General features: G+C 39.0%; 1 protein-coding gene across 2 annotated transcripts in view; it reads left to right on the top strand.

Moving 5' to 3' along the window:
• LOC124722111 (potassium voltage-gated channel subfamily H member 2-like) overlaps positions 1-25,609 on the top strand; it is a 1,246,495-nt gene that overhangs the window by 1,142,623 nt on the left and 78,263 nt on the right. The window contains exon 7 of one of the 2 annotated variants that reach the window (XM_047247314.1): positions 7,154-7,257. In XM_047247314.1, coding sequence (XP_047103270.1) covers positions 7,154-7,257 — 104 coding nt within the window. Of the gene's footprint in view, positions 1-7,102; positions 7,258-25,609 lie in introns of both variants that reach the window. The other variant, XM_047247313.1, reaches the window with a different exon arrangement.

Here is a 25,609-nt window from a genome sequence, read left to right as displayed (position 1 = left end):
GATATGAGAGTGCTACAAATATGATCATTAGAAAATATCTCCATTGGATCCAACACAAGTACATGGTTCAATGGAGAGACTTGATTCCAAATGGCAGACAAAATTTCTACCAGGAAGCGTAACATGATAGATATGAAAAGCTGCTGTGTTGGTCATAGGATTTTGTACGTTTCTTGCAACTTCAATGTAGTGTTGCTTTTTTAAAAGATTCCTCACATACCAACTCCATCTACTGTATGCGATCATTCTCAGTCAGTCATCATCCTCCCTTGCCTGTAACTCTGTGGATATATCCTGGAACCTCAGTTACACTGTCTACAGAATGCATTACAAATACTGTCTGTTAGCATTGGAAGTATCTAGCAGCAGCATGAGGGAGTTGGAAATATCTGCTTAATGCCACGTTCCTTAGCCGAATCACTTTCTAAATTCGGTGAGAAGGGTGATTGTATTACGAGCTTTCACCTCTAGCGACGTGCGCCCGCGCTTTCAGTCTGTTAATACACACCCCCACGATCACTGTCTGTATTCAATGTCGCAGTATTTGTGTGGAAGATCACTTCACTCAGAAGCATTACCATACCTCAATTTATAAAGCACGTATAGTTTTTAACGTGGATATCGTTAGCGACATCTGGGTGTGCCTATAGAACCAAGACCGCTTTATATGCAGAGTGACAGTGACATAGTCGTTGCGAACGTGTTTTTAATAGCTGGTCGCTTATAAGACAGTTGCGTGTCTCTTGCTAAGACACACTGGTACCACCTGCAAGAAAAACAAATGAGGCATGTCCATCAGTCACGGATTTTCGCTCAGTATTGTTTCGTCCTAGCAACACTCAGCTATTGGTGAAGTATTATACTTAATACGGAATGTGTCATAGATTAGCTGTGATTGGCAGGGTTACAAAGTGTGTGTTGAGGTTTAAGGTTACTGTACCCAGTGTTTTGACATGTTCAAAGAAAATGACTATGTCCAGTTGTAAGGGAGGTATATATTTGATGTGCAAAATTGCGATTTCAATGCATCGCTGGTCATAAGGCGAAAGAAAGACTTTACATGGAAAATTATATCCAGTCATAAGGAGGATATAGATATTGATATTTTAACGTGAGATTTGTCGCAGATGAAGGATATTTCTGGTAGTTCGTCCATTGTCGAATGTCACCAGATTGGGGCTGCAACGGTAATATTTAATGGTAGCTATAGTGATAAAAATTTGGCTGGCTTGTTAGAACGACTCTGCCGGGTAATTGGGTACATGGTGGAGGTAGCTGGTGACCAGAATGAATGACATTTCCGGCTTGAGGCCGTCGTGGGAGGCAGATACAAAGGAAAGTTCTTGCAAACTGGCTAATCGGTTCTTTCTCACAGCTGCAGGGATGAGTCCCAGCAGGCCGGACGTTGTGGCCGAGCGGTTCTAGGCGCTTCAGATCGGAACCGCGCGACTGCTACGGTCGCAGGTTCGAATCCTGCCTCGGGCATGGATGTGTGTGATGTCATTAGGTTAGTTAGGTTTAAGTAGTTTTAAGTTCTAGGGGACTGATGACCTCAGCTGTTAAGTCCCATAGTGCTCACAGCCATTTGAACTATTTGAAGTCCCAGCAGTGGCCCTCATGGCGCTCTCTGGATAGCTGAATAGTGAACTAATACTCTGTATGCATTGAGCTGTCTCTGCGATCGCCTGTGTTGCATGTATTCTCCGTGGAATATTGAGTGATTCAATATCGATCACTGCCAAGTGTTGGCACTAGACTTATTGATAACATCTGAATTCCTTCCACTCCAATCATCCTTGGATGCCCTCCATATGCCGAGGTTGTGCACTCTGGCATACAAGTGCATTCACGACTGCAGCTGCAATCACTGCGGCAGTTTTCTCCAACCACTGAGCATTGGTGCTGGCTATACGACGGGATGGGCGCGCCGCGTGTGGACATTTCTGGGGAGAGTGGGCTGTATGTACGAGTATTTTCATCGATCTCAGGTATCTAGCCATTACAACTACTTGGATTGTGGCTTAGTGCTTCTTAGTACATTGCAGTGCACTGTCTTGCAGTGGTGTACTTCGGTGTTACTATCCCATCATGTGGCAGACCGTTTCCACTTCCTTCTGCGTCCTGGTGTGGCTGAGAGAACAAATTGTGGAATTCTGTAGTACTTTATAAAATACACTTAGCAGAGCTGTAGTGGTCAGGAATTCCACAACTGTGATGGTATAAATTCACGCGGAAATTTTAAATTCATTTTATACAGCACCATTTCCAATCGAGACACCAAAGCCCCAATTTGTCAGTTTACTGTTTTCAATAGTGTTACTCAGAGCACACACACATCAGTCCAACGCCTCCCCAGATTGTTTAAGGACATAGTGTTGTGGATTGGCAAGACAGCCAACCCACTATGAGAGGAAGCCGAAAGGCACGCGTTTTAGCTCACGCAGGCTGGCGTGAGGTCTGGAACAGGTCAAGGAAATGAGACTAGCAAAAAACGTACGTAGCTGCTGGAATACTTAACTTTAATCCATAATTGGTGAACATCGCTCTTGACGGTACATGTTTTACAGCATCAATAGTAACTGGTAATGGCGCCTTGCTAGGTCGTAGCAAATGACGTAGCTGAAGGCTATGCTAACTATCGTCTCGGCAAATGAGAGCGTATTTTGTCAGTGAACCATAGCTAGCAAAGTCGGCTGTACAACTGGGACGAGTGCTAGGAAGTCTCTCTAGACCTGCCGTGTGGCGGCGCTCGGTCTGCAATCACTGATAGTGGCGACACGCGGGTCCGACGTATACTAACGGACCGCGGCCGATTTAAAGGCTACCACCTAGCAAGTGTGGTGTCTGGCGGTGACACCACACATAGTGTGCAATTGAGTTGAAATTTAAAATTCTCAGCGACCTCCTACGTAATGGACCTCCTGCCAGCTGACATAAGTGTGTGCTATTATCCGCCAACAGAAGGCAAGAGGGAAGAAAAATTCAGGACCGTTTGGAAACCAGGTAATTGCGGGATCGAATCCCGCCACATATACCAGTCCTAGTTTACACTAATAGGATGCAAGGAGAAACTGCTTGTCCACAAATGGTATCGATTTAGTAATTAAGTAGTCAATCAATCTAATAGAGTAAAGGAATACCTCCAAGACGTCCGTAGCTTGGGATTTATCAGGTCTCCACTACTCTGTTCACAACAAAGGAGTGGTTAATGTGGCACACGACAGACTCTTGCTGAGCAGGAAGTAGCCACCTGGGAGAGGGAGGGAGAGAGAGAGAGAGAGAGAGAGAGAGAGAGAGAGAGAGAGAGAGGGAGAGAGAGAGAGAGAGAGAGAGAGAGAGAGGGAGAGGGAGAGGGAGAGGGAGCATATGTTTTAGAGGAATTTACCAGGTATCAATACCTGTATACCTGTATCAAAGAGTTGCTGCCACCTGATACTTCGTCAGACTGGAAGTAACTGGTGGAGGGAAGGGGAGGACAGGAGGGGACTGGAGGGAGCCGGGGTGGGGGATTACTTCTCCCAGAGTCCTCTGCTGGTGGTATTGTGAACTAACATAGTTAGCATCTGCACAGCAGGGTGAGCACATACAGAAGCTGCTTCCACTGACCTGTTATGAAAGGTGTGTGTTTGGGAGAAGATTGTGCAGGTACTGCAACCAGAAGTAGCCATATGAGGTGGCAAAGGACACTGCTGCGAACAAATGGGATCAGAGTTTGTAGGGGTGATCTGGCTGCCGGATGGTCACAAAAAATGGACGCAGTATTTTGAGACACTATGGTCTGCTGGTTTGGACAGGCTGGTCGGAATTTTGCCAAGCAGGGGTACCCGACAGGAAGTGGTCACTTACGGTGTGCTAATACCATGAGATAGCTGGCGGTGCAGCGACCAACAGCGACTGTGGGGTATGAGTGGGCGCGGTGCAGCCTGTCGGACAGCGGCCCGTGGTGCAGCCCTGTGAAGTAGTTGTCATATGGGCTCACAGTGTTCCAGCTGCCACGTCTGCCCTGCAGTCAGTGCAAAGATGGATCTGAAAGATTTTTAACAGTGTAATTATGTGTGGTGAGTTATGTTGACACCAATTTCATGATGGTATTCTTTGCACAATCGGCAAAAGCGATCTATTACTTCTTTGTAACGTACTTGAGAAGACCTGCGTTTGCCCAGCAGAGAATAATGAGCTTTTCCCGCCAAATAAAAGACATCAATCACTGCGAGTTGAATTTTATAAATAAACAGTGTATCATTTGCTCTGTAATTGAATTTCCTGTTGTGAGACCTTTCCTCTCCAGCACAGATTTGGTTCTTTTCCCGCCAATTCCCAGATGGGGGAGGGGAGAGTGGAGGTGGGAATGGGAAAGGAGCAAATGGCTCTGAGCACTATGGGACTTAACATCTATGGTCATCAGTCATGGGAAAGGAGGGCTAAGGTATTTCCCAGGAGGGGGAGGGATAATAAATTTATCAATTTAATTAATTAGTCAAGTAATTTGATTTCAAAGCTGTGCTTATATCATTGATGGGGTTTCCCAGAGGGATGGGGGTGGAGGAAAGGGAGGGGAAAAAAGGGGGGGTTCAGAAGGACATATTATCCCCAGGGCGTAAAAAAAACCAACCCGCAGGGGGTCATAAATCAATGAAGAGAAAAATAGATTAAGGGGTGGTGGAGGGACTAGTCCCACGGTTCCGGACTGCAGCGCCTAGAACCGCACGGCCACCGCGGCCGGCCCTTGTATAGGATACTCGATTTTTGCTGCTCATCGACGATGAAGACTCTGAATAGGTTAATGACAGAGTTGTGGAGAATATGTACATTTCACAGAATCTGAGCAAATTGTGGTGAGGTTTGTATTGGCCACCTTAAAAATGCCTCACTTAGCGTTCATTATTCCTAAAGCACAGTCAATTAATCGTCGTGATCTGGAAAAGCGTTCGTCGAAACATTATTTCCCTGGCTCTATAGTCCATCGACTGTAAGACTTGGTAAAATGCGTTACCAATGGGTATGCATCATCTCCAATGAACTCAGAAGGCAACAAACCTAGTGTCTTTGATAGCAGAGAGTTTGGCGTTGTATTAAGTTCCACGTCTTGCGTCAAGCGAGATACATTAGAAGAATGAAATCTTTCGCTTTCCTTCGCAGCCGGCCGGGGTAGCCGAGCGCTTCTAGGCGCTACAGGCCGCAACCGCGCGACTGCTTCGGTCGTAGGTTCGAATCCTGCCTCGGGCATGGATGTGTGTGATGTCCTTAGGTTAGTTAGGTTTAAGTACTTCTAAGTTCTAGGGGACTGATGACCTCACAAGTTAAGTCCCATAGTGCTCAGAGCCATTTGAACCATTCCCCCCCCCCTTCGCATATCACCCAACTTCGATTGTAATGAATTTTCTTGCGAGGATCTGCAACTGTTTCTCGGATGTGTGAATGAAAATGTTTTATAGTTATCAGCATTGTAACAGAATTTTCTGAGCCTTTTAGACGAATGTGTTTTCTGTCAACATCACCGACACCTTCAGAAGGCACTCGTGTTGTGGCAGTCCCACAACATTTTCATAATTGACTCCACAATTCTTGCAATGGTTATGAATCTTATTGTAAATGTCAGAGCCATGTCTCGAAAACTCCTTCTGGTTTCTAGGAACCTGTAACATTTCTCGTTTTACCAGCTGTCGATTACCCATAATAAAATACATTATTACCTTGAAAAAATCCTTAGTTACTTGCATATCACACTACATAAGGAAGTTACACACAGTAACCATTTGGTAACCTAGTCTCCTCTTTGCGTGCTATAACCTGCCAAAATCTTGTTTTGATACCCGAGACAGTTCGTGAGATACAAGGGTGTTATGAATATTTCATTCTCACTTTATCGTCTCGGCTCGCGAGTGGAACTGAGTGCACTATATACGATCCGTTTTCTCGAGAATGGGGTGAGTTATAGATCCCATCCTAACTTTAAAGAATAATTCAGTATGTTAACTACTTTTGGTATAGAGCAACGTATAATCTAACATGCGCTAAACGCAAATTCATTACAAACTATTCGATTGCAGTAGGTTGCTTAATTTTGAAATATCACAGTAACTATAAGGTTAACGAAATAATAAACAGTTCATCATGAAGCTGACGAATAAAGTTGTGAGATCCACAAGAGTCGCCGGCCGCTGGTGGCCGAGCGGTTCTGGCGCTACAGTCTGGAACCGCGCGACCGCTACGGTCGCAGGTTCGAATCCTGCCTCGGGCATGGATGTGTGTGATGTCCTTAGGTTAGTTAGGTTTAAGTAGTTCTAAGTTCTAGGGGACTAATGACCTCAGCAGTTGAGTCCCATAGTGCTCAGAGCCATTTGAACCATTTGAACCACAAGAGTGATTATTTTACCGAGTAGTTTCTTTAAAATCGTTTGAGAAATATTGCAGATCGACCGGCTTGTGCGTTTGTCCTCCACGCAGTCAAGCGAGCGTGCCTGCTGCCGCGCCTCTCCGTAGCCTCACTAAACCTGGGCGTGAAGCAGTGCTGCGCCAGCTACCCGACGCGCTGCTCCTCTATACTCTCCGGGACTTTGGAAATTTTAGAGTACAATATCACTGAAAGCTCCCGACTAAGAATATTCGACTTTTTTTAGGAAGCCAGCACCCTTCTTGGTGCTTTCGGAACAAAATACCTGTAAATCACACCAATCAAACTTTGTCATAGTTTCTGTGGTGTTGAAATCAATAAAGTTAATCTTCAGTTCACGATGCAACGCAGATCATCATATACTGTTGTGTGTTGTACTTCTGTATGCTTTCATCTTTCATTACAAGTCCCATGATAACCAATACAAGGAAGAATTTTTCCCTTTTGTAGCGAAAACGATTGATCTCTACTTAAAAAGTATGTTTGAAGGAAATGAAATGGTACCAGAGCCTAGTCGTTCTTCTGACGACAATCAGAATAAACTCATAATAATATTAATGGTCCAGAGTTATTTGCTACAAACATAATTAAATTTTATATTAGTTAATTAAGATATGCATGGAATTTTTGTTATGTACACTTAGTTAATATCCTTGATGCAATAATGATTCCTGTTCCATTAATTTTTAACCGTAATTAATATTTCAGCCACAAGAAACCATGTCTCTAAAGCATTCCCAATCACTTCATCTGAATCAGATCTCCAGCGCGTTCGGACGACCACGTCGATATGGGAACGAGGTAGTCATGATAGGAAATCACCTTCACTCAGCAATGTTCCCTCCGACAGTCTGAAGCACAAGGTAAATGCTACAGTTAAGTTTGCTTCACGCGTTTGTATTCTTAAAAGACGGCGCTAAGTTATTTGGTTACTGAGCTTAAATCCTAAGCATGATAACGAGATAAATCTCTTACACGAAATATAACGCACTTTTCATTGAATCATTTGCAAATCATTTGCTTACAAATAATTGTAGAGATAAGGGTATGATGGTATCTAGCTTTCATCGCAGAAGAGAGACTCATTAGCTGCGCTGCTGAAAAATACTTACGTATGCCTTAAGACAGTGAAATAACTGCCATTTCTTGTATGGACTAAGTAAGTACAATACACACATGTTCTTAAGTTAAGGGATCTTCAGTATCTACCTGAGGCACAGCGACAGCGCCATAGAAGGTGCTCTGGCAACATTATAACGGAATGATACAAATACAATGTATAACTGAAAATCGCTCATGAACCTCTGGTGACTCATACCATGTGTGTTGCCCATGCCGGTAGCATGCCGGTAGCATGCAGAATGTCGATACAGGGTGTGATGCCCTCACTTGGCAGTACATACTGAACAACAGCTTCCATACTGTTGACCAGACCGTCCAGCATGACTTGCGGAAAACGCTCCGATTGTAGAATGATTGACCCTCGTAGTCAACTGTGGTACGTAATGGTGATGTTGAAGGTGCAGTCCTCGGCACCCGAGTGCCACGTTTGTTCAGTCGTTTTTAACTCCGACTGGCTGGCTGGCCACTATAAACGCATGATGTTCTCATCTATTAGTTTCTCACCCATCAAATGTGATTGGACGTCAGCATCCATCACATGGCCCTAGATCAGTATGCACCACGAAATAATCTCTATCGTTCGCAGCAGTCATTGGATTCCACGAAGTGCGTCCACACGATGCCGTTTTCCTTTTCAACTGTGCACATAAACTTACATTTCCAACAGTAGAACTGCGAATGCGTATTTTTGAATACGTAATTTGCTCGAAATGGAGGCCATGCGTCAAAGCGCATTGTTTCCCAGGTAAAGTGGAAATTTGTTACCCTGAATAGCAGGCACAGGCAGCTTTTGGTAAAGTGTTCGTTATGTAATGTGTTGAGGCTATGCTGTAAGGCGATTTATGTGTCATAATGTCTGTTGACTCCAAAGTCAAAGCAAGAGCGCTGAAACCTGTAGATGATTTTATGCTAAGAGAACGTACTTCAAAAGATAATTTGAATAAAAATTTGAAGTGTGTTGCCCTGAGCATCAAGTATTATATAAAAACTCGGAAGCGCCAAAGAAACTGGTATAGGCATGCGTATTCAAATACACAGATACGTAAACAGGCAGAATATGGCGCTACGGTCGGCAACGTCTATATAGGACAAGTGTCTGACTTCTTTGTTAGATCGGTTACTGCTGCTACAATGGCAGGTTATCAAGATTTAAGTGTGTTTGAACGTGGTGTTATAATCGGTGCTCGAGCGATGGGACCAAGCATCTCCGAGGTAGCGATGAAGTGGGGATTTTCCCATACGACCAATTCTCGAATGTATCGTGAACATCAGGAATCCGGTAAAACATCAAATACCCGACATCGCTGCTGCCGGAAAAAGATCCTGTAAGAACGGGACCAACGACGACTAAACAGAATCGTTCAACGTGACAGAAGTGCAACCCTTCCGCAAACCGCTGCAGATTTCAGTGATGGGTCATCAACAAGTGTCAGCGTGCGAACCAGTCAACTAAACATCATGGATATGGGCTTTCGGAGCCGAAGGCGCACTTGTATATCCTTGATGACTGCACGGCACAAAGCCCGATGCCTCGCCTGAGTCTGTAAACACTGACATTGGACTGTTGATGACTGGAGACATGTTGACCTTGTCGGACGAGTCTCGTTTCAAATTGTATCGAGCGAATGGACGTGTAGGGGTATGGTGACAACCTCATGAATTCATGGACCCTGCATGTCAGCAGGGGACTGTTCAAGCTGGTGGAGCCTCTGCATTGGTGTGGGGCATGTGCAGTTGGAGTGATGTGAGACCCCTGATACGTCTAGATACGACTCTGGCAGGTGACACGTACGTAAGCATCCTGTCTCATCACCTGCATCCATTCATGTCCGTTGTGCATTCCGACGGACTTGGGCAATTCCAGCAGGACTATGCTACACCCCACACGTCCAGAATTGCTACAGAGTGGTTCCAAAAACACTCTTCTGAATTTAAACTCTTCCGCTGACCACCAAACTCCCCAGACATGAACATTATTGAGCATACTTGTGATGCCTTGCAACATGCTGTTCAGAAGAGATCTCCACCCTCTCGTACTCTTACGGATTTATGGACAGCCCTGCAGGATTCATGGTGTCAGTTCGCTCCAGCACAACTTCAGACATTAGTTGAGTCCGTGCCACATCGTGTTGCGTAACTTCTGCATGCTCGTCAGGGCCTTACACGATATTAAGCATGTGTACTAGTTTCTTTGGTTCTTCAGTGTATCTTCCGATCATATCGCTGTAAAGAATAAGGCAAATCTCCAGGTAGGAAAACAGAGAAGAAGCATCCTACAAATTTATGAAAAGTGCATATGAAACTGTGTCCGAATATTGGACGAATATACATGTTATGGCCATTTAACAGCACAGCATTTGAGGAGCCTATCATCTGAACAGAGAAAAGATGGGATAAGTGGGCTCCTCAACCAACTACTAGAAATTGAAATGAAATACATTGGTGATGCAAAAATTACAAAATTGGAGAACACAACGTCCGTCCTAGTGTATTGTGAGCTCTATAGCATTACCAAATTTGTTGGGTATGAGGATGTTAATCTATCTACAATCTCGCTCGACTGGAGCTGTGTAAACAGCTTTTTATAAAATAAAATACCAATGAAGTGTTGTAGGCCATTTAATCTTCACAGAACGCCTAAGAGCCTCCCTGAAGTATTTTTCAGTTTTAGGGACAATCTCTTAAATGCTTTGTTTTGAAATGCGAAATAAATAGGTAACTCACACTGCTGTAGAAGCCACTTGTTGCCAGCCTTATCACTACAGTTTCACAAGGATAAAATCTGAAATCTCACTGTGAGTTTCTGGAAGTTGCGAAAGAAAAAAAAAAAAAAAAAAAGATGTCACTGGACTTTGTATTTTTAGTACCTCTGTTATAATTTGACACTGTTTTACCTGTAGTCGCCTTGTGTTTTCTTTTCTGACGCATTTCCTAACAATAAACGCAGCACAAATTGTCGAGCAAAGAAATGGGCGCATAGCAGATGGCTTGAACAATGAAGCAACATGTGGACCAAAGAACACGAATGCGTGTGTGCATTCTTTCTATTAATTTTTGTGCATGCACTTTTGTTCCCGTGCATCAACGATTACGCATGAGGAAAGAGGCATCAGTGGACATACCTAGGAAGCGTACATGACTGTGCCACAATGTCTGAGGCGAGAACCATATCACTGCCGTAAACGTACTTTGCTACAACTTTGCCAAAGTTTTAAAGTACAGCAGCAAAGGGGCACATCAGATTAACAGAAGGCAAGACTCATTTTATAGAATACACTGTGAGTCATACATGAATAGAACTCTGTTATTGGACCGATCCATGGAGAACATACGCCATGTTAGACGAACCGTATGGTACCTTACTGTGTGTCATTGAGCACAAAGAGCAACCTTTTGAGGCTGTCAATACACAGCCTGATAGAACATGGGTAATCCAAATGCTGCCTAGATCACTCTATCCAGTTCCAGGGTCAGTGCTATGCAGTTTGGATGTTTTCACATACTGATACTTGAGGCAAGATAATAACACTCCTGCAGCTGTATTGCAGCTGTGGATAATGAAGACTCCTTAACTTATAGACATGTTGCTAGTAAAGATCAGCAAATATGTATTTATTACACATATTCATTTTCATTCTGCACTCAGCATAGGAACGATTCTTAGGAGTTTCCCACAACTTTACAAGATGACAACACATACAATGGTTCTTGTAGCCCCTCATTGATAATGTGGCTCACTGCGAACATGGATTGCTGAAAAGAATAATTTTTTACCTTAGGGCAGTATGATTGGGTTAGTATTTTAAATCTGAACACTACTTGTTTCAATTTTGTCCACCTTTTTTTTAGTTTCTTCACTGCATATTTTCACAACAGAACAAATTGGTTTCCATACTATCACAGATAACAACCAGCTCTATATTGGAACAGATCACAACTCAGTTGTGCCATAACAAGTTGACTCCAAGAAGAATAAAGATAATACAAGCTCTCTTGAGTTCAGCAGCCTTACAAAGTATCGATTTCTTACATTCAAAGGCATTTATACATAATTAATTAGGGTAATTTACAAATATTCTCAAATTGTTATACATATTAACTTACAGTACAACACTGATAATTTCAAATGTGATCACAATTTCGAATTAAATTGAAAGTATAAAGGCATAAAATTTCATCATGCAAGCTTTTACTCCTGGCAAGATTGTAAAAAAGTATTTCAGTTTCCCACAATAATTCAAATGCTGTCTCTAAATCTACAGTGTGATGATAACAGTGATTACTAAATCTAACATATCTTTCATTATCTAGCATATAAGAGTCAGATTCAGATTCCAAAAAAGACGGTTATAATTGTGCCATTATTTATTATACAAATTTGGCCGTTAAAGACCGTGAAAACAGTTATTTCTTGCGCTTCTGGGAAGTCTTCTTTCTCTCAGTCCACACTTCTTTCATTCTTGCGCTGAAGGCGGCTTTTCTCTCTTCAGACCATTTAGTTCCGCAAGTGCCATTAATATATCCAAAATCATGTGCAAACATTTTCACTAAACAAAGCAGCCCAGAAAGTAAAAAATACAATAAAGGCATCATTTCTCCCAAATATACACTATTTAGAAACTGTATGACTCAAAATTCATTTCAAAGTAGCATTGTATTTCTCTGATATACCAAAAATTGATTAAGAAATCATCATAATGTTGCAACTTGCGTTAAATTAAATCTACATATTGTGCTGACAAACTATACAGAACAAAACATAAAGTACATATAACACAAAATCTCTAATAATTTTTCCAACCAAAAACAATAAACTGCATATTTCATTTCAAAGTAGCATAGCAGTTTTCAAGAAGAGACCAAATTCACCCATAAAATGCACTTAACATCTAGACAGAATGGTAGTGTGTAGTACACTTAAGATTACTTAATGCAAAAAATATATTTCATCAAAAGCAATAAAATTTATGTATTCCCTTTTTTCCAGGGAGAAACTTTTTCCCTAGTACAACCTATACTTTATTTTTAAATTATATTTTCCGCATGTCAGGGAATAATAACCTCATGTTTTATAATATTATGTCAGTGAGCATTACAATTTGTCCTAATATAGCTGGTTTCTACATTGCTTTGGTGAGTTCTGTACCTAGCATAGATGATAACTATAAAAATTCTTGTCATTTTATAGTTTGATCAAATTAATGTCCTTTTCAGCACATTACAGATAACAATTCCAGTCACATTCTCCTAGTTCACACATAAGAGGACAAGAGCTTATAAAATTAGTTTCTTTTTCATTAAATTTATAGTAAATTAATTACTCTGATTTTTCATAAAGGTGTTTTTCTGCAATGAATGACAAAACACTTCACATTATCTATGGAATAATTGAAAATAACTATTACTCATCACAAACGCTTTCATTCAAATCTCTGTCTCCAATACTATTTTTAATAACTTCTGCATTCTTCTGTTCATCATTACGTTTGTTAACATACCATGCCTGTAGCAACCAAACTAACTCCCTACCAAACCATAATCTTTCCAATAATGAATAAAATTTTGTAAATTACCTCAAAATAATCATAACTTTTGGATGCGGGTCACTACATATATTATTGCAGATCACACAGTATAGTCTAAGTAGGACAGAATATTTGAATACCACACAATCAATAACTAACACAGCTAAGACATGGCAAAAAATCATTTAGATGGTCATTAGCAAAATGATTAAATGCAATAAATAATGTACACCTCAACATTTACAAATTATTGTTTCTCTTTTTTCTTAATAAGTGTCCACTCAAAATTAGGATAATTTTCAACAGAATTAGGTATTCTAAGCAAATTAGCTATCCTTAAGCATTGTTACAGTGTAGTTGCAAACTATTTTTGCATAATTTCTGATAAGTTATTGAAATTTACTACATAAATTTACAAAATGTTGCATCAGAGTTTGGTGTGAAAGTTATATTATTTGCAGCATTACTACAAACATGTATGTTACTACTTCTAAACTTACTACAAAATCCATTTGGATGCTACAACCACCAATTTAACTGTATTTGACGACTAAATAGTAATAATTGTTTGGAAAACAGATAAACTTTTAAAACAATCAGATACTTCTTTCCATAAAACTTGTTTGGAATCACAGATTCCAAATGATTTTCAGTAAGTGATGTCAAAACTTCATTTACATTAGGCAATTGAGTAATGGTTCATTATTTAAAGGAGGAAAACAGTCTCTTTCTACACCAAGATTACCTACTGCATTTATACCATTCCCACTTGCACAAAAAACATTAAAATTTTTCAAGACAGGGAAAGAATTTGTCCCTACAACATCCTCAATGTGAATTTTTGCATCTTTATTTTTCCCTTTGTCATAATCTCCCAAGTCTCATTTACTGGTAGTTCAAAAATACTTTTATTCTTAGCAGAAGTAAAGTTATTTTCCAAAGCAGTACCTTGTGTTTTCCTCCCAATATTCATTATAATTGACTGTCCCATACGTTTTGAATGTTTCTCATTATCTAACCTTGTTCAAATACCACCAACAACAAATTTTTCCAAGTCCAAGCCTCTTGATTCTACTGCTTCAAACATGGTATTTTCTCTTTTTCACCTACTTAACACAACAAAACTGTAAAAAAACATTAAATTAGAAATATATATATTAATGTGTCCATCCATTGTTTTGTTTTTCTTCAGTTCGTTTTTCTACACAGCACAACAAATCAGTTTCCATAGTATTACAGATAACAGTCAGCTCATTACCTGAACAGACCACAACTAACTCATGCCACAATGATAAGTTGACTCTGACAAAAACAAAGATAATACATGCAATCTAAGCTCAGTGATTTTACAAAGTATTGATCTGTTGAATTCAAAATTTTACAAATATTATCAAATTATTATGCAGAGTAAATTATAGTATGACACTGATAATTTAAAATGTGATCACAATTTCAAATTAAATAGGCAGTATAAAAAATAATCATGTTTTGTGAAAGACAAGCCTTTTCTAAATTTCATGTTTTATTTCTGTTTATAAAAATATAAGAACAGTTTAGTTACGTTGCCAAAATTACAGTAAATGCACAATTATAATATGTATACCTGTGGATCATGTTCTAAAATTATTTGTATCATATTCTACAATATTTGATGAAAGAAAATGTGCACTGACCACTACCATTACAAGGCCCAGTATGGCAAAGATGTGGTAGGTAGTCAGCCGTGGTCTCATAGTAAGAACATGCTGACATTTTCTTGAAGTAATTTAGGGAAACCACAGAATACCTACATCTGGCAAATTGAACGAAGACAGGAGCGACCACCCTCTTGAATACAAGGCCACTCTGTTAAAACAATGCTACCTCATTTGATTTATCCATTGTGTGCAATACTATTTTATAAAGAAGTTATTTAATAATGTAAAGAACTAATGCTGTACTGTTCATTCGTTTCTCATTCCCTGTTACTGCACATACTATGCACACTACACACATTTCATAACACTACACTTCAAAGTGGTTAATAATGACATTTGAGTTGATCAGTTCATGTTGTGCAATAATCTTAGTCCAGATGTCAGCTTGATTAGCTGATAATTTTAAATATAGAGCTTTTATAGTAGTAATGTTGTAAGTGTTTCATTCATATGGATGAATTGGAGAGCTGTTACATTACAATATTCTTGTTTTGGAATGCCAAAGCTTTATAAGGAGCATAATCTTTCTTTTTCTTAACAGTTAGGAAGAATACATGTCAATGCTCATGATCCTAGAGGGTTTTGTCCTGTGGTAATCCATATTAAGGATGACCAAAACTGCAAATGCAGATGAAACCAGTGAGAAAGTATGCAAAATGGTACTGGACAATTGCTGATTAAATACTGAATTCCATTGGCATATTGGAAGAAAGAGTATGGCCCATTTTACATGAAGAAATTGACTTTGAGAAGGCTCTGTACTGCATCATTCCTGCATTTCCTGAATACTTATAACAGAAGCAAATTCTAAAATTAATTTTTGGGACTATTTAAAAAAATCCAATGCCACTGTGCCATTTACTGTGTGTGAGATGTTGCACTACCACTCTGCTCTATAAATGAAAGAACTAACAAAGCAATGGGTGGAAACCAGTGGCTATGCACCAAAAAAGGTGAAGTAGATATAAAGATTACACAGCAAAGAGTAGAAAAAGTGCTTGATGAATACTGCACAGGTCCTCCAGATCAATGTGGTGATTTCAAAACTGATCTTCTTAAAAACTCTCCCACCCACCAAAATTAGTGACAATTATTATGTTCTACAATTTGACAAGCATCAACAAATACCCATGTAGGATAATGACTACAAGTTACTCGTACTCACATAAATCCAATATATGATCCACACTGTGTAACATATTTAATAGCATATCTGATCACAAGTGTTTACCACTATGCCTGTTGGCCTCACACGCATCTGTAGAAACCATAAAAACTGCCATGAAATGATTTTATCTAGCAATTGCTTAATCCATAGAATTAGTTCACTGTGATCCACCACATAATGCTATGACTACGTTGCTAAACAAGGGTTTTACAGAATCATAGAAAATCACTTCTAGAAGTGTATGAGAATGCTGTAATGAATAAAAACTCTTTTCTCCTTATTTCAGGAGGGAAGAGGGGTTATAAATGCCCCCTCTTGCTCCTGCCTCCTTGAGGGTGCCTATGCCACCAATGACCAGAGTAAAAAACTTCCACTGGCTTATAAAAGTCTGCCAGCTAATAAAAGCACAATAACTAAGCCAATAAATTTACTTTCAACTGTACATTGGCAGTGTCTCTAATTTGCTATTACTGTCAACAATAAGTTGTATGAGTTCATGAAAGCTCTACAGAACTGTTGTGATGTGACCTTTCCTAAAAACCAGTGCCCTTACAGAGCAAACACAAGAAAGTTACTAGTTACTGTAGAACCCCAGGTACACACATCTTGCAAATATAAGAGGTTACTATACATACAAAATCAAACTATCACAGCAACTCATTTGATGATTATTTACAGCTGTATGAGGATGTACTACGGAAAGTCTCACACGAGGCAAGGAAAATGCATAACTGAGAATTTATAATAAACTCAAACAACATACCTAAAGCCACACAGTAAATTTTCAATAATACTATTGGCGGAAAATCCAAGAATGATTCATTAAAATGTGTTAACCATGTGTGAGCTGAATTAACCAATACAGAGACTATCTATGGGGTGTTAAATACTCCTTTTACTAACATTGGTAACAAATTATCTTCCTTAGTCAACACTGCTGCAGCATAACAGTGCTTTGAAGTAACAGGGTTCTAAAAATCAGTGTATGTCACTCTGGTAACCCCAGAAGAAATCATGAATTTATAAATCAGAATCTAAATTTACATACATGTGACACTGATAGCATACCTGTGTGTTAAAACAAATTTGTCGTACTTTCTCTTTTCCATTTGTGGTATGATTACACATTTCATTTCAATCTGGATAGCTTCCTAATGCCCTCAAAACTCCAATGATTATTCCACTCCTTAAAAATGGTGATAAAACATATATCAATAATTATGCACCTATATTTATGTTACCAATTCTCTGAAAGGTCACAGAAAAAACAATGTGTGCTTGAGCTACAAATTTTCTTGGAAAAAAAATTGCTCACTAAGTCATCAACAGTTTGGCTTCAGGAGGAGAAAACCTGTTAATGAGGTCATACACTCTTTCCTAAATGAAATAAATATGGCACTGAATGTGAAAAAGGAATATTCCTTGCTCCCGGCAAGGAATTTGATCTTGTAGACTAGAAACTGCTACTACAGAAAATCATGAGTTATGGGATTAGAGGCACATGAAATGACTAGTTTCAATCCTATCTGAAAAACAAAAAACAGAGAGCAGTAATTACATCAAAAAGAGAAGAAAGCATACAATCCAATGAACAGATTGTAAACAAAGCCTTTCACATGAAAAATCACTTGGTCCCCATTTGTTGGCATTTTTATCAATGATCTCTGAAGCTGTATTAAGAAGCAAACGTTTGCTGATGATACAAATGTCCTCCTCACTAATCACTCGGTACAGGAAGTAAGAAAAGTGATTGATAACACAAACAAAAATACAGTAAGTTCCCTAAACACCAATGAAATAGTACTGAACAAAGACAGGAGTGTATATATAAATTTAACTTCTGTCTGACAATCACCATCTGAAACTGATCATATAGTCATTGGCAGTACCATCATCAAACAATAAAAAGTAACAAAATTTCTTAGGTATAGATCACACTTTGCAATCAGATGCACATAAGGGAAAGCTATTGGGCAGATTGAGTAGCTTTTACTATGCTGTCAGTATCTTTAGCTAAGTCTGTGATGTTGAAGCATTCAAAACATGTGTGCTTTCACTCATCTCACATGGCATCCCTTTTGTGGCAAGAAATGCAAAGATATATTCCTCATGCAGAAAAGAATTATTAAAACAATGAAGCTGGTTTCAGTATCCTCTAGAGCAAAAAGTCTGTCCCATGAACTAAATGCCTTACTACTACCATGTGTGTATATTCTTGAAACTGTCTGATTAATTGATAGAAATATTAAATTGGTTACAAATAATAATTAAGTGCACCAACACCAAACCTGCCATTCAAATAACATCTTTATGGAACAGTGTTTGCATAACGCTCATGGCAGTGTGAGACATACAGGAGTACTTATGTATAATAAGTTATCTGACAGTCTGAATTCAGCTCAGAATGGATTTAGAGATAGACTAAACAATTTACACCAGAAACACTGTTTCTATACTGTAAATGAGTACATGGAAGTCCAATCAGTCTAATTAATATAGGATGGTTACTAAATCACTATAGTTTCACTCATCAGGGTTATTAGCAATTAGTAAATGCGTATTTCCATTCTTATATTTTGTGTAATTTGAGATCAATGTATGAAATTTAGCAGTTATCAAGCTATTCAGGTTACGTATACATTTTAAATACTACTTTCATGTCACTTAGCTGTAAATTAGTATTTGTCTGTATGTGTGGATGGATATGTGCATGAGTGTATACCTGAGCGTATACCTGTCCTTTTTTCCCCCTAAGGTAAGTCTTTCTGCTCCCGGAATTGGAATGACTCCTTACCCTCTCCCTTAAAACCCACTTCCTTTCGTCTTCCCCTCTCCTTCCCTCTTTCCTGATGAGGCAACAGTTTGTTGCGAAAGCTTGAATTTTGTGTGTATGTTTGTGTTTGTTTGTGTGTCTATCGACCTGCCAGCGCTTTCGTTCGGTAAGTCACCTCATCTTTGTTTTTATATATAATTTGTCCTTTTACTCAGTTTGATTGATAGCTATTGTCCTGGTATTTCACCTTTACTGTTGGCAGATGAACCTGCCCTGTAAGGTCTTCCAGCCATTCATGCCATACGGCTTTACTTTTTTACCTTTAGTGCTTAGGCCATCTTCTTCTTCTTCTGTTTAATGGCCTTATCACATGTCTTCATGGGTTCAGTATGTTAATCTGGATTTGACAATGTTAGAGGGTGGACAGATGCCTTTCCTGTCACCACCACTTCATTCTAGGATGGCATTTGCCTATCTCATCTCTCTGCATCTAATTTTATCACATTCGGAGGTGTGAGAACATGTTCAAAATGTTTGCAAATTGTGGAACTGAGGCAGGATGTGGATACCAGCCTAGTATTCACCCAGTTAGATGTGGTAAACTGCTTAAAAACCATATCCAGGCTGGCCGACACACTGTTCAGGAAAAATAATTTGAATTGTAAAAGAGATGTAACTGAAAACTGAAACTTACAACATATATCTAATTTGTACATTTCTCAAGAGCTGAAAGTAGCACTAATTCACCAGTCAAATGCTCAGGGGACTATTTTCTCACAGCAGCCAGAGATAAAGGTGTGGTGATTCATCAGCTTATATTTGGCTTAACTTACACAGAAAGTGTGGGCAAGATGAACTAGATAAAAGAAATTTTGTGTAACTTGCTCAAAACAATTCTGCATCACCCTTGTGGCCTGCAAAGTTTGCATTATTTCCACTAGAGCCCGCATTCTCAATACACCTTTGACTACAGGATACTCCAAGTTCAAGAAAACACTATGTACAACTATTTGTGTAATGGAGGGGAAAGTACATCTGTAATCTCTGTGCAGTTTGCTAGAGTGTGCTGTGTATCTTACTGTAAAAATGAAAATGTGGCATGTGTTAAGTCTGACAACTTGTCTTCATGAGCCATTTCAAGGTTAGACTATTGTCACCTTGTTATAAGAAGGTTTGTACATTTGGGAAGTTGCTGGCTGAATTGGCATACACCAGAGCAGTGGTTCCCAACAAAATTTTCTCGAGCACCCCCTCATCAAGCATGATTGGTACCTTGTCATATCACAGTATCAAGTACCTAAAAAGCCATATTAAGAGTCTTTTTATACATTTTCTATTTTTGGCACTTAGAAAAAACATTGACATATTCATTATTGAAAAAATAATCAGCTTAAAATTTTTTCAATTTAGCCATCATTGTTACTGTTAAATTTTTGATTATTGCTCAAAATCTTTGTCTTCAAATCTGGGTGTTTAGTATAACAAACTCTTTAAAAAATAAAAATTGAGTATGAACTGAAAATGACAGGAAAAAATTAAAACTGAGTGTATTGGTCTTTCAAGTGTACTACACTTGAGATTGCATTGAGTAGACACTTGTGAAAAATAAGAAAACACTAATTTCATACACGGTATTATTTACTTAAAAAAATACAGTTACAACAGAGTACTCCATCAGTATACAGTTAGTTTTAATTTTCAGTTCTTAATGAGATGAGTTCAATCTGACCTTTGAGTCATTACTTCTGAAATATTAGATTCCAAACTTGAAACTTTCACTCTGAAATCCGACCGCATGTCAAGCTGATTCCTATATTTGTTTTGCTCACAACGATATGTGGTTGCAAATTGATGGATCTTTTTCATTGCCTTATCTCCAAGTTTCTTGTAGTCCTTCTGTTCTGATGCTTAGAAGTCTGTAATTTTATCACTGATGAAAATGTTTATCATTGTACCACAGCTGGACAGACCCACAAGTTGATCTTGCTCTTCTTCAGTGAGGCCTTGGATTTGTCTATTTCTTCACAGCTGAAGGGATTTCGAATCCATCTGTTGTCAGGGTCGGGTTCAGGGAAATACTCTCTAAAAGTGGTGGCTAGGCTGCGAAAATGCTCGGCTACATTGATCTTGATCTTGTGAGGCAAACTCTCCTCTGACAACTCCAAGAATTGTTATAAAGTAGAAAAGTTAGTTAGTGACACATTTTATATCCTTGACACCCATACCTTACACTTTTTGACCATAGCACTAATCTTATCCTCAACTTTGAACATATCTACATTTTTCCTTGTAAACTCAAGTCTAACATATTCAAGTCTTCAAACACATCAGCTAAGTACGCAACTGAGCAAAGCCAAGAGAAGTTAATGAGAAAATCTGTGTAATTTGTGTCAAGAAGGAAGACATGAACCTCGTCTCTAAGTTCAAAAAACCTTGGCAATATTCTACCTGGAGAAAGCCATCTTACTTCCATATGAATAAGAAGTTGCTGATGCTCACTGCCAATCTCTTTACACAGGCAAAGAAAATAATCTGGATTGCAGATGTCGAGTTTTAATGTAGTTGATGATTTGAACTACTTTATTAAATATCTTTTGCAAAGGTTCAGGCAATCTTTTGGCTACTAAGGACTCACAATGGATACAACAGTGAGTCCATTTCACCTCAGGGGCTACTGCTTTGATACAAGCTAGAAGTCCTGTTCTTTGCCAGCCATTGACTTTGCTCCATCTGTCGACAAGCCTACACATTTTTTCCAGGTGACATTGTGTTCATTGAGATAATTATATAATGCAGTAAACATATCGCCTGCTATTGTATGCAGTAGTTCACAAAAAAAAAGAAAATCTTCAAACACTTGGTCCTCTTATAAGAATCATACGAAAACCAACATTATAGATTTTTTTGATATGTCTGTGCTTTCATCCAATTGTAGAATGTACAAATCACTCATGAAAGTCTAACCAGCAATATTTCTTTGATGTTAACTGCCATATCAGTAATTCATCTTTGAACAGTATTATTTGAGAGCGGGACAGTTCCTATCACCTTAGCAGCTGCATCACCTAACATTCTCCGGCAAAGTATTATTGATGATGGCAGTATAAGTTCCTGAGCAATTGTGTGGTTTTTCCCACATTTAGCAATAAGCTGAGCCACCTTGTAAGACCCAAGGCTTGCCTTTTCATTTACATTTGCACCACTGTGTTTGGTGATTGTTTTATGAGATGTTTTCAACTCTCCTAATTTATTTTTGAAAAAATCTAATGACTTACTTTTGTACTCTGGGTGCTTTGTTTCAAGATCGCATCGGAGTTTTGCTGGTTTCATACATTCATCCTAAAGGTTTTCACAGCAAATTATTCATTGAGGTTTAGGCTGTTGCTCAGGTCCAGTGAATGCAAAACCGATTTCCAAGTAGTCAAGAGTTATATTTTCGAAGTTTTCCAGTAAGCTTAACACTGATCTTGGAAGGGTTAGGTTCAAGGGACACCGACAATTTAGGTTCAATGGACACTGAGAACTTTGGTTTTAGAACATCAAATGCATTATCTTCCTCTTCATCTGTAGGCCTTTCTCATTTTAACAAACCACTTTTTAACCAACGGTCCATTTTTAACTATGCGAACTGTAGCTTCCATGAAAAACAAGGCTTTACAAACATTACTGTTTTAAAATTGAATATGTAAACAACACGGTCTGTGAAAGCACTGGCAATAAATTAACAATGGCCGATCATCGGCTGGAATGCTAGTTTCTGTGTAAAGTGACTGTCAGCTGTCAGCTGCAAAGAGGCAGTGCACGCAGTATAACGGCATGCAGCAGAACTATTTGCCTCCATCTAATTCTAGTTTTGCACTAGAGTGTGCTAGTGTCAGTTGGCTCTAGGAAGACACTAGACACAGAAGTTAGCATTCAGTAAAGCTCTGCTCATGCAGGAAGTGGCCAAAACAAAAAATCTGTTATCATACAAAATATACTTAATATATTTTTTATTCCAATAGCATCTTGCGGACCCCTCTGGCATAGCTCACGGACCCCTCGGGGTCCCGGACCACTTGTTGGGAACGACTGCACCAGAGCAATATTATTGAAGTATTCAGCTGCTATAGAGAAAAACAAAATATTAAAGATCTGCCTTGTAGTAGTTATGTGGTCAATAACACCAGCTGGTTAGTGGTGTCTACAAATTTTGGCTAGTATGTGCTCTTACAAGAATACAACAGAACTGCACAATGCTTTTTTGGAGGCTATTGGGAGGGCTGTGTCAACCCATACAGTACACTACTGTTTCCAAATGATTGTTTCAGCCACTAGACATCATTTATAAACAACAGTACAATCCCCTCCTTCCCTCTATGGTATTTGAAGTCACTATGAAACTTGGAATAAAACATGGATCCACAATACTGAAGGTTCCTTTTCACTGTCATCTGCAAGATTTGTCTCATGTCTCAACATTTTTCATAGAAGAGTGTGGAGATGGCCAGGCACCAATGAATGTCTCAGGGTCCTTGTGTTCTGTACAGAGATGGGTTAGTCACATTTTTGACCACTGTCATGTACATATGTACACTTTCCCCTGCAATTGTGGGTAATTTGAGGGCTTCGAAGTATTGGGACAATATTCTCCAATCTATAATCCAGCCGTACAGTCAACCAATCAACTGGAATGGCTGGCAATATGTGTTGACATGAACCCAACTGGGCATTCTTGGGAGCAGTTCATACTTTCAGTGGGTCATTAGAGGAAATCATTTCACACACCAGATAACATAAAGAGGGTAACCATCAGCTTGTGAGGAAGGCTTGAAAAACAGTTTCTTGATCACCTTTAAAACTGCGTTAACAATGCACGAGATGGAGAATACAGTAGCAAACATTACCTAAAAACAGATTTTGATTACACATGAGTAGTTTTGAAGAGATTATCTGTATTTTGGTCATTGTCTTGTTTTTATTTCACAGTAAAATGTTTCTTAAGACATATTCCGTGACTCCTTGCTCCCCTTTCAGCTTTACGCAGTACTTATATTTCTCATTTTCACAGAATACATATTCTGCTATTATTTACTACATTATTGTTGTAATCTTCCATCCAAAAACTGATTGGATGCAGATCTCCATGCTACTCTTATCCTGTGCAAGCCTCTTCATCTCTGACTAACAACTCATCTCTTAGTTTCCCTCTGCAACTTTCGTGCCCAATACATCCCTCCAATGCTAATTTGACAATTCCTTGACATCTCAGAATGTGTCCTATCAATCACTCCCTTCTTTTACTTAAGTTATGCCACAAATTTCTGTTCTTTCCATTTCTGTTCAGTGTCTCCTCATTAGTTACATGCTCTACTCATCTAATATTCAGCATTCTTGTGTAGCATCACATTTGAAAAGCTTCTGTTCTCTCCCTATCTGAAGTGCATATTGTCCATGTTTCCCTTCTGTAAAATTCTGCATTCCAGACAAATGCCTTCAGAAAAGACTTCCTAACACTTAGATTTAAATTTAGTGCTAACCAGTTTATCTTCTTCAGAAACTTCAAAAATGGCTCTGAGCACTATGGGACTTAACATCTATGGTCATCAGTCCCCTAGAACTTAGAACTACTTAAACCTAACTAACCTAAGGACATCACACAACACCCAGTCATCACGAGGCAGAGAAAATCCCTTACCTCGCTGGGTCTTCAGAAACTCTTTTCTTACATTGCGAGTCTACATTTTATATCCTCTCTGCTTTGGCCATAACAGTTATTGTACTGCCCAAATAGTAAACATCATCTACTACTTTTAGTGTCTCATTTCCTAATATAATTCTCTCAGCATTGCCTCATTTTATTTGACTAAATTCCATTACCTTTGTTTTGCTTTTATTAGTATTTACCTTATATCATCATTTCAAGACACTGTCCATTCCATTCACTGCACTTCTAAGTCCTAAGTCCTTTGCTGTCTCTGAGAGAATAACAATGTAATTTTCAACACCTCAAAGAATTAATTTCTTCTCAGTGAACTTTAATTCCTTGTCCAAATTTTTCTTTGCATTCATTCACTGTTTGTTCAATGTGCACATTGAATAACATCAGGGATATGCTGCAGCCCTGTTTCACTCCTTTCTCAAGCACTGCTTCCCTTTCATGCCCCTCAACTTTTATAACTGCTGCCTGGTTTCTGTACAAGTTGTATATAACCTGTCACTTCAGTACTTTACTTCTGATACCTTTGAAATATGAAAGAGTGTAATCCAGTCAAGACTCTCAAAAGCTTTCTGTAAGTATACAAAAGCTATAAATGTAGATTTGCCTTTCTTTAAGATATGCTACAGGGTCAGTATTGCCTCTCATGGTTCAGCATTTCTCTGAAAGACAAATTGATATTCCCCAAATTCAGCTTCTGCCAGTTTTCCCATTCTTGTGTAAAAAAGTTGTATCTGTATTTTGCAGCCATCATTTATTAGTCTGATAGTTTGCTAATACTTACATCTGTCAGCACCTTCTTTCTTTGGAATTGGGTTATTAGATCCTTCTTGAAGTCTGAGGGTATTTCCCCTGTCTCATATATCTTGATCACCAGGTGGAATAATTTTTTCATGGTTCTCCCAAGGATATCAGCAGTTCTGAGTGATGTCAGTTACTCCAGGGGCCTTGTTTTGGCCTTTCAAATTAGTTTTGCAGTATCTCCCATTTCATCTTCATCTACTTCCTCTTCCCTTTCTGTAATATTGCCTTCAAGTTTATTTCCTTGTATAGCTCCTTTATATATTCACTCTTTTCACCTTTCAGCTTTCTCTTCTTTGGTTAGTACTAGTTTTCCATCTGAACTCTTGATTTTCACACAACTGCTTCTCTTTTCTCCAGAAGCATCTTTAATTTTTCTATTGGCAGTATCTATCCGTCCCATAGTTTTACATGTTTCTGTAAATGTATAT

The sequence above is a fragment of the Schistocerca piceifrons genome, chromosome X (genome assembly GCF_021461385.2).
Source record: "Schistocerca piceifrons isolate TAMUIC-IGC-003096 chromosome X, iqSchPice1.1, whole genome shotgun sequence".
Taxonomy (NCBI): Eukaryota; Metazoa; Arthropoda; class Insecta; order Orthoptera; family Acrididae; genus Schistocerca; species Schistocerca piceifrons.
The sequence above is the reverse complement of the archived record's forward strand: the minus strand, read 5'-3'. Positions and strand labels throughout refer to the sequence as shown.